We start from the raw sequence: 13,549 nt of genomic DNA, 5'->3' as shown, positions 1-13,549 counted from the left end.
TCTATGAAGCCCACGTTATTTTCTGGGCACCACCTAGACAGCCAGCGGTTGAATGACGACATGCGGCTAAACATGTCATCACTGGTCACATTAGGTAGGGGTCCAGAGAAAACTACGGAGTCCGACATTGTTTCAGCAAAATTGCACACTGACTCAACATTAATCTTAGTGACCTCCGACTGGCGAAGTCGGGAGTCATTAGCGCCGACGTAAATAACAACCTTACTGTTGAGCTTGTGGAGTCCAGACACTGGTGAAAGGCCACAGGGAGCAAGGACGAGTGGATCAAGATGATGTTTGTTGTGATTTGGCGCTATACAAATAAAATTTGAATTTGAATTTGGATTAGCTGTAGCAGGAGGAGTGAAGCACTAACAAGATGGTGGCGGCCAGAGCTTCATAACTGTTCATCAGAAAACCAATGGGACGTCATGGTGGGTTTGTCCAGTTTTTATATACAGTCAGTGGTCTGAAGTACAAAACTCTCCTTTTAGCACTTCTACCCCACAGCCTGTCTCCACTGTAGCCTTGCGTACGGCATCTGCTCCCTGCTCACCTGTCGGGCCCTGCCCCTATCTCCAGTGGGTCCTGCTACACCGCTCCTCTGACGTCACCCTCTACTCTCTGTTCGTTATTGCCGGTCTTTGTATGTTCTCCATGCCTGTCTGTCCTTGACCATGTAATAAAAACACTTTCCACTCTCTCTGGCTGGTGTCTGCCTTTGGGTCCACTTGAACCACAAACCATAGCACACAAGCTTCTCTGCATTTCTGTATCTAGGATATGATATTATATTAATATTAATAGGTTGCTCTAAAATCCCAGTACTAATGTGCAGGTGAACATACTCAGTGACTCTTTCTAATCACGTGTAGGTATAGATGCACAATGTGTTTGCACATCAGAGCATATCAGTAATTCCTCTCAACTGAACATTCCTTCTTGATCAGAGCAGACCTACTTGATTGGCGACACTTGTAATTAAGGAGTCATCAACTTGCTAATGCTGTGCTTGTGAAAGTGGCCTTAAATGTTCCTTGCGGTCACGGCTTATCCTTACTGCTGCTGCATGCAAACACAGAGGCAAGACCAGGCAGAAAAACACATACAGATGCCAGTGTCCACTACTTACAGACTACAGTGGAAAAACTGGTTCTGTTAACATGGTTTAAACTGCCATGATGCCACCAGCACACATCAAGAACCTTCTCACTATGATACCTTTCCCCTTAGTGTGACTGAACAGAGCTGTGTGCACAGATGGAAGAGCCTCCCTGTTCTCTGCTACCAGTGCAAATCACACCCTGTGGATGAAACAGGGAATGTTTAGAGGGAGCAGTTGACTGGAGAGGACAGCGTTTCACTTTGCCAAGTCATCCGTTCTGATCAACAGCAACAGGCAAGCAAGCAGGATTAATAAAAAGCTTCTTGCTTTCAGCTGGGTCAAAAAAACCTTCCTTTCAAGACATTTAGCCTGGAGGTAGGTGATGAACAATGCCCAATAGAGTCTGCATACAGTCAAACAGCTGTAATATAAAAAAATTGTTTAAACACTATAGACCTGAACATTACAGTTATTTTTTATCCACCAATCTGCCTGCTGTTTTCTCGATTTATGGATTAAAATGACAGAAAACTGAATCATATTCATCACAATCTCGCCCAGAGGCCAAAGTGATGTCTTAAAATTATCTTGTTTTTTCCAACCAACATTCTAAAACACAAGATATTGTGTTTTACAATGACATAAAACAGAGAAAAGCAGCAAACCGTCAATCTGGAGAAACAAAGAAAGACATTTTACTTAAAAATGAACTAAATTATGTTATCAAAACTGCTGCTGACTCAATCAGTTATCTTGTAATAATAAATCAATTCATTAAGCTAACTGATATTGAAAATAATCAGAAGTTTCAGCTGTATTATTACTGTAAATGAGATTTTGTTACAACTGTTAAGACAAACTAGTAACTTTATATGCTGGCTTGTCTAAAACACAGAGGAAAACTCTAGCAACATTAGTGGTTGCATAGGAATATACTATGATTTTTTTTTCTCTTGCCATATCTAAGCAGATAAAAACATCTTTGACTTTCATAACAAACAACTGTTGAGCCCCTCCTTGAACCGCCACCTTATTGTCATGAAGGGGTTTGAGTACCTGAGTAATTCTAGGAGCTATGTTGTCAGGGGCTATATGCCCCTCGTAGGGCCTTCTTGGAGTCTCTGGGAGGGGTGCTGGAAAGTGCTCCGACTGGGGACTCCATCGTTCTACTGGGGGACTTCAACGCTCACGTAGGCGATGACAGTAATACCTGGAGGGGCGTGATTGGGAGGAATAGCCCCCCCCGATCTGGACCCAAGTGGTGTTCTGTGACTGGACTTCTGTGCTAGTCACAGTTTGTCCATAACGAACACCATGTTCAAGCATATTTTGGGAGGTGACAGTGGTGCGGTGGGTAGAGCAGTTATCTCCCAACCAGAAGGTTGAATGTTCAAATCTCGGTGCCGGCAGTCCATGTGTCGAAGTGTCCTTGGGCAAGACACTGAACCCCCCGATGGTTGGAGCCAACAGTTGAAGTAGCGCCACAGATGGCTGCCATCGGTTCTGTACTGGACACAAATTCCTTGTGTGCAACATACTTGGCCAATAATGGTGATTATCCTTATCCTTATCCATAAGGGTGTCCACCAGTGCATGTGGCACCAGGACACCCTAGGCCGGATGATCGACTTTGTGGTTGTTTCATCTGACCTCCGGCCGTATGTATTGGACACTAGGGTGAAGAGAGGGGCGGAGCTGTCAATTGATCACCACCTGGTGGTGAGTTGGATCCGATGTTAACTTTGACACTGCTGAGGTGAGACATGCACAGGAAGTGTGACCTTTGACCTGTTCACACAGTCACACAGGTAAGGCAACGGTATCAGAGCTGAGAATACTTGTGTACTTGTACTGTTCAGGATCCTGAGAACATGTGTGTACTGAACGGGTTTTAATGCAGTACTTTAACTCGTACTGGAGTATTTTTACATCGTTGTATTGGGACTTTTACTGATGTAAACTTGATGAGGCGACAGTGACAGCTGACTCTACTTCTTCTCTATGTTCATTTCAGGCAGTCTGTAACAAGTACACAGTGGGTGGATTTAAAGGTCACTTGGTGTCAGTCAGTGACATGTACGACCTGAAGGCAGTGGTAAGAACCATGTACGCTACCAACCCTCAGCAGCTGCAGTACTGGATTGGAGCCTGGCACGATGTAAGCAGCTGACTCTTCACCTGCCTGACGCCGAGTGATAGCTGAAACCCATGTGGTGATGAAGAGTCAGTAAAACACTCGTCTTTAACGCTTCTATGTTCTGTCTTGTCAGGGAGGCTTCAAGTGGATCAATGGGTCACGATACCATTTCACCAACTGGGCTCGTATGCTTCTCATCTCTACTTTTTGCAGATGACGTTGGCTCCATCAAACCAGGAATTCCAGTGTGCACTGGGGCGGTTTGCAGCAGAATGTGAAGCAGCTGGGATGAGAATCAGCACCTCCAAATCCGAGGCCATGGTTATCAGTTGGAAAAGGGTGGCTTGTTCCCTTCGGGTTGGTGGGGAGTTCCTGCCTCAAGTGGAGGAGTTTAAGTATCTTGGGGTCTTGTTCACGAGTGAGGGAAGGATCAAACAGGAGATTGACAGGCGGATCGGTGCAGCTTCTGCAGTAATGTGGTCGATGTAACAGTTCGTCGTTGTGAAGAAGGAGCTAAGCTGCAAGGTGAAGCTCTTGATTTACCGGTCGATCTATGTTCCAACTCTCACCTATGGTCATGAGCTTTGGGTCATGACTGAAAGAGCAAGATCTCGGATACAGGTGGCCGAAATGAGCTTTCTCCACAGGGTGGTGGGGCGCTCCCTTAGAGTTAGGGTGAGGAGCTCGGTCCCCCGGGAGGAGCTCAGAATAGAACCGCTGCTCCTCCACATCGAGAGGAGCCAGCTGAGGTGGCTCGGGCATCTGTGTCAGATGCCTCCTGGGCGCCTTCCTAGGGAGGTGTTCCGGGCATGTCCCACCGGGAGAAAGCCCCAGGGAAGACCCAGGACAAGCTGGAGGGACTATGTCTCTCGGCTGACCTGGGAACACCTTGGCATTCCCCCGGAGGAGCTGGAGGAAGTGTCTAGAGAGAGACAGTGGAAAGTCTGTGCATCTTTGCTTAGACTGCTGCCCCCACGACCCGGTTCCGGATAAGCAGAGGAAAATGGATGGATGGACAACTGTTGAGTTGTAAAACAGCATGCCACACAGATTGACATCTATCACACAGATCTAACACTCTCGTGCAGATGTGCAGTTTTCCAGGCTTCCACTGTGGATTGCCCAGACTCAAACTCTTACGAAACAATCTCAGCGTGCTTTCATAACTATACTCCCAGATCAGGACAGAGCTTAGTTATTCTTGCTGATCCACAAACTGCAGTGAAAGCTATCAGCCAAAGGAAAAAAACACCCTTTTACGGACTGAGGAAGAGAGGAGAGGACAGCGGGCAGTCGGTGTGACATTAATACAAATAAACATGCTGGTGATCAGTGTGATTCCTGTAAGCAGATCTCTTATTGCTGAGAGCAGCATCTTCTCCCAGTGGTGACTCAGTCGAAGGTAATCTGTTCTAGCTACAGTAGGAACATGGGTGCACAATAGTGTAGGTCACTGCTGCTCGTTCCAGCCTATAAATAACTACACACCTCAACACCTGAAAATGTAAATGCCACTACAGAGGTGAAACTCAAGCATAAACTCAAATTCTTGTGTCAGTCAGGTAGGCGATCTAAACCTGAAAGTACAGCATGAGTTGTGTTTTCTGCACCTGTCATACATTAAGTTTCAAGAAGCCGTTATGAAAGGCTTCACTGCCTGTGGTTTCAAAGAGAAATCCCTTCCACAGCTACTTCAGGTCCACATGAATACACATAAAAAACTGACTAACTGACAGACAGAGCCTTGGCCTTCTGTAAAATTCAGTGCAGCAAATAGCACAGGCTGCAGCTGCTGATTTCACTGGAGACTGTATAAAAATGAGTCTTCTTTTCCAGGCTGCCCAAAGACCGTCAAAAGAGAGAGGAAACAGAAGGTGTCAGTGCACAGAGCCTGGAAAGTAGCAAAGAAAGTCACTTCCCTGCAGTGCAAGAAAAGCAATAGTCATACACTGATGGGCTTTTGGAGCTGAACATGTTACAATTTGAGCTCAACATGACCTTAAACCTGTGGTATAACAGCCTTGAAGACATCGGGAGTCATAATTACGGACATAACAGCAGAGGAAGATTTTCACTGCGCCGTTCTCTCAGTCTGTGTTTACAATATACATGTAATTAGCATCCAAGGAAGCAGTAGTTATGCATTCAAAGCTGATCCATAAGTGCAAAGTGAAGCTTAGCTTAGAAACACAATTATACTGTGAAAAACACGTAGACAGCAGCAAGCTCAGAAAAATAAATAAAAATATGTATATTGACATAGAAGCTGTCATTATTTATCAATAGTAATGTAACATTTACTAAGGCTATGATACAATGCAGGCCAAGGAATTTTATTGCATATTAAAATATTACACATTATTAATAGTAATGTTTCTTATGTGAAGAAAGGTTTGTAACAGGGAAGCAGAATGAACAAAGCAAACTTTATTGTCCATCACAATGTCCAGCTTCTGTGCAAGATGTGTGAAACTTTCAGTAATAAACCCAACAGTCACCCACACTGACCATATTGCCTCTCATTATCTGCACAAACCTTCCTTACATGCATATGCATGAATGAGAGATGTCTACTGATTATATGTGAGCTGTGACAGGAGTGGAGTATTACTTGTACCAGGAGAGAGAGACAGACTTTGCCAACCAGGTCCACACTGTTTAATAAATGAATGAATTCTCTCACTGCCTATTAAACTTACATAAACCCTATAGCATCTCTTGCCATGTGCTTCAAGTAGAGCCAGACTGTAAATAAGGCTTTATTCTAAAACTACAGTGAGAATCTAAAGTTCATAGCTACACAGTTTCACCTTTTACAACTGCAGTCTGAACTATTCACTGACCCTGTACACAAAGGTCTGATAAAAGTATAAAGAACTATCAATTACAATAAGACAACAACCCTAAGCCCGAAGCAATAAATAAATAAATTTGATGAAATTTACATATTTTATATGGCTGCAAATATTATTTTCCTTAGCTGATAAATCTGTTAATTATTTCCTGGATTTAGTGCAGCAAAATCCCATTGGGGAGCGTGAGAAAGTCTGGTATTAAGCACGAGCAGAGGTCATCTCTCTCATGCCTCTACATGGGTCAGGTATCTTGTTAAACTGCAGTTATGCTCTTTTAAAAGCGGCAGCAGTCGGACTCAACACAAGCCTGTAAAAAAAATTTTAAAATTTGTTGGTGGTTAATAGCAATGAATCACTTTCTTCAGTTTTCTAACAAGCTTATCTGCAGATTATCTCAGCATCCATTAAATGTGATACAGGGGAGCGCACAAGGTACAGGCCACCAGTATATCACAGGGCTGACACACACACACACATACAGTACATATTCACATTTATGGTACCAGTGCCAGCTCTGCAGCCATCCAGCTTCACCCCTGATATTAGGCGACTATCTAATCTTGCATCTCATTTCCTCTGTACCAAAGCAGGTGCAACTACTGAAGTTCCAAGCAGGCGCAACTCAAATGGTTTCTTGTCTGAAATCACCACAAATTCTGTTAGGATTGTTCAGATACGTTTGACAGTATCATGCTCCTGTCCGAGTATGCTAATGCTGATTATCAAATAATAATAACCTGCACAGTAACTCTCTTAATTGAAAACAGCAGGTCTTGCTTCCTCTCTGAGGGAAGCCAGGGCACTGACACATAAAAAAGCCTTTTACAGTTGCAAATTCACAACAGAAGAAGGTACAACCTTAAAGTCTTTATGTCTCTCCTCCCTCCTCTATTTACCCTTTCCCTCACTAACTCTTTCAACAGGTATCACTCAGAAAACTAGAATTTCATGGCAGCATGCCCCCACCAACTAGTCAAGTTGTAGTTTACTTCAAGTGAAGACTTTGAACAAATTTAATAAAAGCTATTAAGTGTAAATGTAATCCTCTCAGTGCATTCCTGAGATATCACGTTCACAAGAATGGCACAGACTGAGGTCACTGTAACGTTGAACTCTGACCTTTAAGCACCAAAATCTAATCAGTTAATCCTGGACCCCAAGTGGACTTTTGTGCCAAAATGAAAGAAATCCTCTCAAGGCATTCCTAAGATATGAGAATGGGACCGACAACCCAAAAACATCATGCAGGCTACAACTATCGCCGGCGTGGAGAAATCATTTTAAACACCCTGGTCAAGCACAAGGACAGAGAGCAGCAAACACAATGCTCCTGCCTCGCTGTGGTGACTGTTTAAAATAGCTACTGTGACACACACACACCCCACTTGCAGATAAAATCAGCAGAATGTAGCACGTAACTAAACTGCATCATCGTCTACATTAAATAACATGACATCAAACAACCTGGCATCCTATACAAGCTCTGTGAACTGGCTTACCATTATACACATTGATACTGGCACACACAACAGGAGAGAGGGAGGGAGAGAAAGAGACCTTGCAGGGAGAATAAGGAGGAAGCAGATGGATGGTAAGAGTCCACAGGAGGCAACCACTCTTTGTGCTTCTGTCAGCAGTTCTGATGGACCAGGCCTAAAACAGAGAGCAGAGCAAAACAGCGAGTGGGGAGGACTGAGGGGCAGTGACAAATGAGTGGCTGAGCTGAGGGGATCGCTCACAGAGGAGGAGGCAGATGAGATGTAACTCACTTGGGGGTAAGAGGAGAGGATGTAGACAAGAAAGACCAGGCTGAAGGTGAGAGGACTTGACTGCGAGTGTGAGGAGAAGATAAGTGGGATTTATACTGTTGTGCTGACAGGAGACTATAGGGACAAATTATGAGTGCCTGAAGATGAGGAGCTTTGAATGGGACTAAATGCTCTGACAGCTAATGAACAGCCAGCTGTGACACCCACACACTGTTGTATTCACACATTCAGATGCTGAACTGAGCAGTGCAGCCTGCAATTACAAATACAGAGGGTCCGACATTAACCAGGCTCTCGGGCTGAACACTCTGATGTGTTATGTGAACATCTAGCATCTGCAGGAGCCTGTGAGATTGAATCGAACTGACATTTCCATTTATTCTTACCAACCAGTGCCAATAACACAGTGTCATTACACTGTTATAGAAATCAACACAGTCCCTGCGACATTTCAGCTGAATGGCCTTTAATGGACTATCTCTTTAAGACACTTCACTGACAGATGCTGCGTGGGAGTGGTAGCGTATACTACGATGTGACAATACAAAGAATAGGATCAGCAAATTCAAAACAGCGGCACGTGTTCAGACAGATAAAATTTCACTGCAAACAGCACAGTTTTAATCAGTTAATTCAAACACTGATATAGACTATGACAGAGAATATCAGTAGCATAGAGCTGTTGCTTACTAGATTAACATTAGAAGAAGCTTTATTTAATTGGTATTGTAACACGTACAACGCAGTTCTGACTGGAGCCGAGGGCCTTGGGCCGCTGCGTGCGTACGTGCCGCCATCAGGGGCAACTCTGCTGTAGTTCTGCCTTGAGAATATAGTAACCTCTATTCTATCCATCCACTGTTTACTGTATCCTGAAAAGTGTGCCGGGGGCCTGGAGCCAATCCCAGCTGACACTGGGAAAGAGGCAGGGTCCACCCTGGACAGGTCACCAGTCTATCACAGGGCTGACATGTAGACAAACAACCACACACACCCACACTCACTCCTATGGGCAATTAAGAGTCACCAATTAACCTAAGCTGCATGTCTTTGGACTGTGGGAGGAAGCTGGAGTGCCCGGAGAGAACCCATGCAGGTACAGGGAGAACATGCACAGAAAGGCCCCAGGTCAGCCCGGGCTCGTACCCGGAAATTTTTTGCTGTGAGGCAACAGCACTGTAACCTCTATTTCCTTATACAGGGTGGGCCACCGAAAAGTAGCACCGTGTACTCGAGACCGTATTGGAGGCAGGCTACTTTTCCATGGCCCACCCTGTACAAACTGTAATAGGCAGAGTTCAGTGTAGATTTCCCCTTGGGGTGTAACAACTCAGAACTGAAATTGTGACACAAACTTTCAGACTCTTGGTTCATGGTTTCAGCAAACGGAACTGCAAACCCAGACCTCCACACACGGAGCAGACAGCAACTGAGGCTCAGAGGAGGGAGGCTGAAGTGAAACTAATGCATTAGTAACACCTATGCTCAGTTTTGTGAGTAAAAAGCCAGTAGGAGTCACTGATCAAAACATCCATTAATAAGCATGAACTTATTGAACAGAGATGGGCTAATTTCAGCTTTGCCCCCAGGCCACCATTCACTGTAGGTACTGTATGTGTTACTAGTGAGTTTGTTAGACTAACTGCTAAGGTGTGACTGTGTTGTGGTGATCAGAAGGCACGGTCCAGGCAGTGTGGCCTCATCTCCCTGACGTCTGTCTCCCTCCGATTCCACCTGCTGACCCTTCATGTGTTTGTAACTGTATAAACACTAACTGTGGCTGACTTAATTTACATGAATAGAAAGTCACTTTCAGCTTTTCCCATTTAGGGGTCACCACAGCGAATCGTCACACTGACGACTCGCATGTTGACATTTGGCACGTGTTTTACGCCGGATGCCCTTCCTGATGCAACCCTGATTTAGACCCGAGGTGCAGCGGCGACAGCGCTGCGCCTTAACCACTAGCCTACCAGGGACGGCTACTTAATTTACATGAATAACAGTTTAAAAAGCAAAGGTGTGACTAAAAGCACAGAAAACAAAAGTATATATCAAACAAATCTGTCAATTGCACAGTAGCACACGTCTCTATTTTGATGATGTAGTCTTTTATTATAATGTTCAATTAGCTGAACAAATGCAATATGTTTTAAGTAGTACTTAGATAAAGCTGTTAATGAAAAGTGTCAGGTTTGCCCGGCTGCACCTTCCTCTCTTCCTTTTCTCACTCTAGTTTTGCTCCCTAACCCTGATCACACTATCTGACACACCTGTCCTATTTCCCCTAATCATCACCAGCTGCACCTTATTAGTTTCCTCCCTACTTATACCCTGCTCACCGTTCACTCCCTTGCCAGTTCGATCCCTATTTTCAGGCCCTTTTGCTTGCTGTTTCTTCCAGTTTGCCAGTTATATCGTCTTTTGAACTATTACGTTTTACCCCTTGCTCCTGCGTTCTTTTTGTCTTCGACTACGGACCTCTCTCCTCTGGACCCTGGGACTACTCAACCCTACCGGTCTCCACCATACAGGTCACTGCACAGTCTCCATTAACTATCTATGCATGCTCCTGTCTCCTCAGCCATCATCGCTTCAACCACGACCAGCTCAGGAGTGACCCCAGTGTCCGCAGCCCGATCCATAACCATCCATCTCACCAGTGACTGTTTTTCTCTGCCTCAGATCAACACCCGGTTATTCCTTACCATTCAGCACCTACCTGTTTATTGCACTTTGACTTACACTGTAAATAAATCTGTCACTATTTGCACCGAAGCCAGCTATCTGGATCCGTCTTTATTGCTCGTTCATTTCCATGTCTGAGCTACCTTAACAAAAAGTTGGTTTCAAATGCTTTAAATGCAAAATTAATACACATGAGTGCAATCTATCAAAATGTGACTAACTCTAAAAACAGAGCATCACTGGATCTAAAGAGCACTTATCGTTTAACCTCTCTCGCAAAGAATCTTGCCACAATTAAACACACACAAAATTTAAAAAAAGAAAACGTAGAAACCTTACTTTCATATATGCATGCTTCTTAATCATCCTGGGACAAAAGTATGTCCACAGTCTAAGCAACAGCTCCCTCATTTCTCATCACTGATACACACACACACACACACAACAAATGCAGCCTGTAGCCTTATGACACCAACACAGCAGTGACAAAGCAGCTAACAGTTAAGGGCAAGACACATTGGGGGTGACACATCACATGGTAACACACACTGGGAGCAGTGCAAATTCAGCACAGGACTACCAAGATGGGTGAGTTTTTTAGTATTTCAATCTTCTGACATGGATTATGGGTGGTGGTGTTTTTAAGGGCGTCACACACTGCCAGTGTGCGTTGCCCTTTATTTATTCAATGCACAAACTGTAAACGGAGAGACTGTTAAAACATTCATATTATCACCATTACTACCTCACCTGTTTCCTGGTGATGGCAGTTTCAGCTTGTACACACCTCCTTCTAATGACATTTGTGATGTGGTGCTCACAACAGCCTCAATAGCACCTGCCACAGAGCGTGGACAGTGACCAAGGTACAACTACTGTACAACATCCAGCTCGCTAACTTAACACCGTTTGTGCTATCACTAGTAGGGTGAAAGCAGCAACCACCTTTGATGGATGCTGAAACCATTGTTTGTGTCTGAAGTATTTCCTCCAGTGTCCAATAGAAGTCTGTGTTGACAGTCTCTCACTTCATGTTATCTCAATATACTGTCTCAATATATAACATACACAGGATGAAATATTATTGTGGGTTGGTGTATTCGGCATCATTTATCCCATTTGTTAATATGCCTTTTTCACAAATGAAATTTTGACATGTGACAGCAGGAAAAGGTGTAAATGATAAAATAATGACGGCAAAGTCCATTCAGCTGCTTCAGTTTCAAGGTCCTGCATGTTGACTCACTGTCATGGCTTACTGGGACACTTGAATATAACAGAGCCATCCTTATATAACATACTGTAATGTCATCAATGTACTCACTAACATCTGTGCTTTTCCTACTATGACAAGTTAAAATGTCGGTTATAAACCAAATCCGTTTCACATCCTCTGATGTGTGTCTTAGCATCAAATAAAAAGAAACATTCTTAAAATTTGTCTACTTGCCAAGTGCCACTGGGACTCTCCTCCTTGCCAAAATATGGATTTTCTGGCTCCAGGAAAAATACCAAGATGGTAACAAACCCACATTAAGGCATTAACTAATTTTTCTGAAACACAATGAATAATATACAGCATGTGTGTGACAGGTGGTGGTAATTATATGTGTGTAAAGCTGGAAACGGCCCATGAAAAATGTATAATAATAGTCTTACTTAAAAAAAAAAAAACAAGGGAGGGGGACACATGTTATTCCGGGGGAGGAGGTAGTCAGAAATCCTCGCCACACCCCTGATATTGCATTACCTGCTGAGCCAGGTAAACACAAAGATTTAGGCTACAGGCTACTATTTTCTGTACCATGCACCATATTCCTCTCTCAAACATCTGGCTATCAATTTCTTAGCCACGCCTGCTGTGTTACTGACTAGTCACGACGGTACCTAAGTAAATATAACGTTAGAATAATGTTATACAATAAAGAATATATTAGTACTACCGGGCTTCATCTGCTTCCCACATCCATTAGGCTGAGTTAGCTATAGCCTAGCTTGCCAAATTCTTGCTAGCTAAGATGAGTCGGGACTTTTGGTTCAGGTGACAGCATCAGGCACGGACACTGAAATGAATGTGAGGATAGTGGAATAAACATTCAGAAAGGGTTTATTTGATAGGTCACACCGTACCCATGTCAGCGGTGTCCATCCCGTGGCTAACTCCAGCCACCATGTCCGAATCATCGGATGCTGTGGCCCCGGATAGCGGGCTCCCGTCCCTGGCCTCCGAGAGTCCGGCCGCTCCCTCGGCTGCTGCTTCCATTCAGCCTCCCGGAGGAAAAACAGGCAAGACCCCGAATTAAAGACCTACAGCAACGGTGCGATCCCGGTAGAGACAGGAAGGCAGAAGGAGGGTGTTGTCTGGTCTGCAACGATAATCAAATGGAAAAATGCGGGATAGTTTTCCGCGACGGTGCCTTCATCTGCGCGGTGTTTCCTCACGACGGCGGCACAAAGTCTCTGCTCAGGTCAACAGCACCGCACTTGCTACTGCTCCGGTGCTGCTGCCTGGTTTTGTGCTGCTGGACACTGGGGCTCCCTCTGAAGGAGGCCAGGGCAATTGCAGCAAAAGCATATCAGCGTGTCCGCTTGGATGCTCTGGATCACATGTAAAGACTAACTGGTTGCAGGACCGGCCCGTGGCATAGGCAGTATAGGCCAATGCTAAGGGCGCCGTACATCCAGGGGGCACCAGAAATGGAGGAAGAAAAAAAAGTGTAACTTCCATTATTCTTAAAACTAGACTTCAGAAACGAATAAGCCCACCACATTAATTTAACTGCATAGCAGCAAAGCCTACTAAGTAGTAGTAGTAGTAGTAGTAGTAGTAATAATAATAATAATAATATAGCCTACTTGCCTAAGACGCCTCCCCTCTCTTCCAAATAATCCGACTTTACCTGCTACACGGTGTCGTTTTTTGATGGGTCAACAAGCTCAACATGTCAAAACGTCCCAAACTGTCTGGTGCCCAGGGGAGGAAAAAAAGAAAAGA

At 44.4% G+C, this 13,549-nt stretch overlaps 1 protein-coding gene and 1 long non-coding RNA gene across 4 annotated transcripts in view; one reads left to right on the top strand and one right to left on the bottom strand.

Moving 5' to 3' along the window:
• The window catches only part of pip5k1ca (phosphatidylinositol-4-phosphate 5-kinase, type I, gamma a), a 52,021-nt gene extending 38,783 nt beyond the window's left edge, over nt 1–13,238 (bottom strand). For all 3 annotated transcript variants that reach the window (XM_020612256.1, XM_020612258.1, XM_020612257.1), the window contains exon 1: nt 12,685–13,238. In XM_020612256.1, the coding sequence (XP_020467912.1) occupies nt 12,685–12,817 (133 nt within the window). In that variant the 5' untranslated portion in view covers nt 12,818–13,238. The remainder of the gene's footprint in view (nt 1–12,684) is intronic.
• On the top strand, nt 2,841–3,517 carry LOC109966972 (uncharacterized). The gene is made up of 3 exons (XR_002275855.1): nt 2,841–2,913; nt 3,120–3,263; nt 3,376–3,517. It is a non-coding gene; the product is annotated as an uncharacterized LOC109966972 (long non-coding RNA).
• Nucleotides 13,239–13,549: the final 311 nt, after the last annotated feature.

This window comes from Monopterus albus, unplaced genomic scaffold (assembly GCF_001952655.1).
Source record: "Monopterus albus unplaced genomic scaffold, M_albus_1.0 scaffold122.1, whole genome shotgun sequence".
Taxonomy (NCBI): Eukaryota; Metazoa; Chordata; class Actinopteri; order Synbranchiformes; family Synbranchidae; genus Monopterus; species Monopterus albus.
Note: the sequence above shows the minus strand (reverse complement) of the source record. Positions and strands in the feature narration are given on the sequence as shown.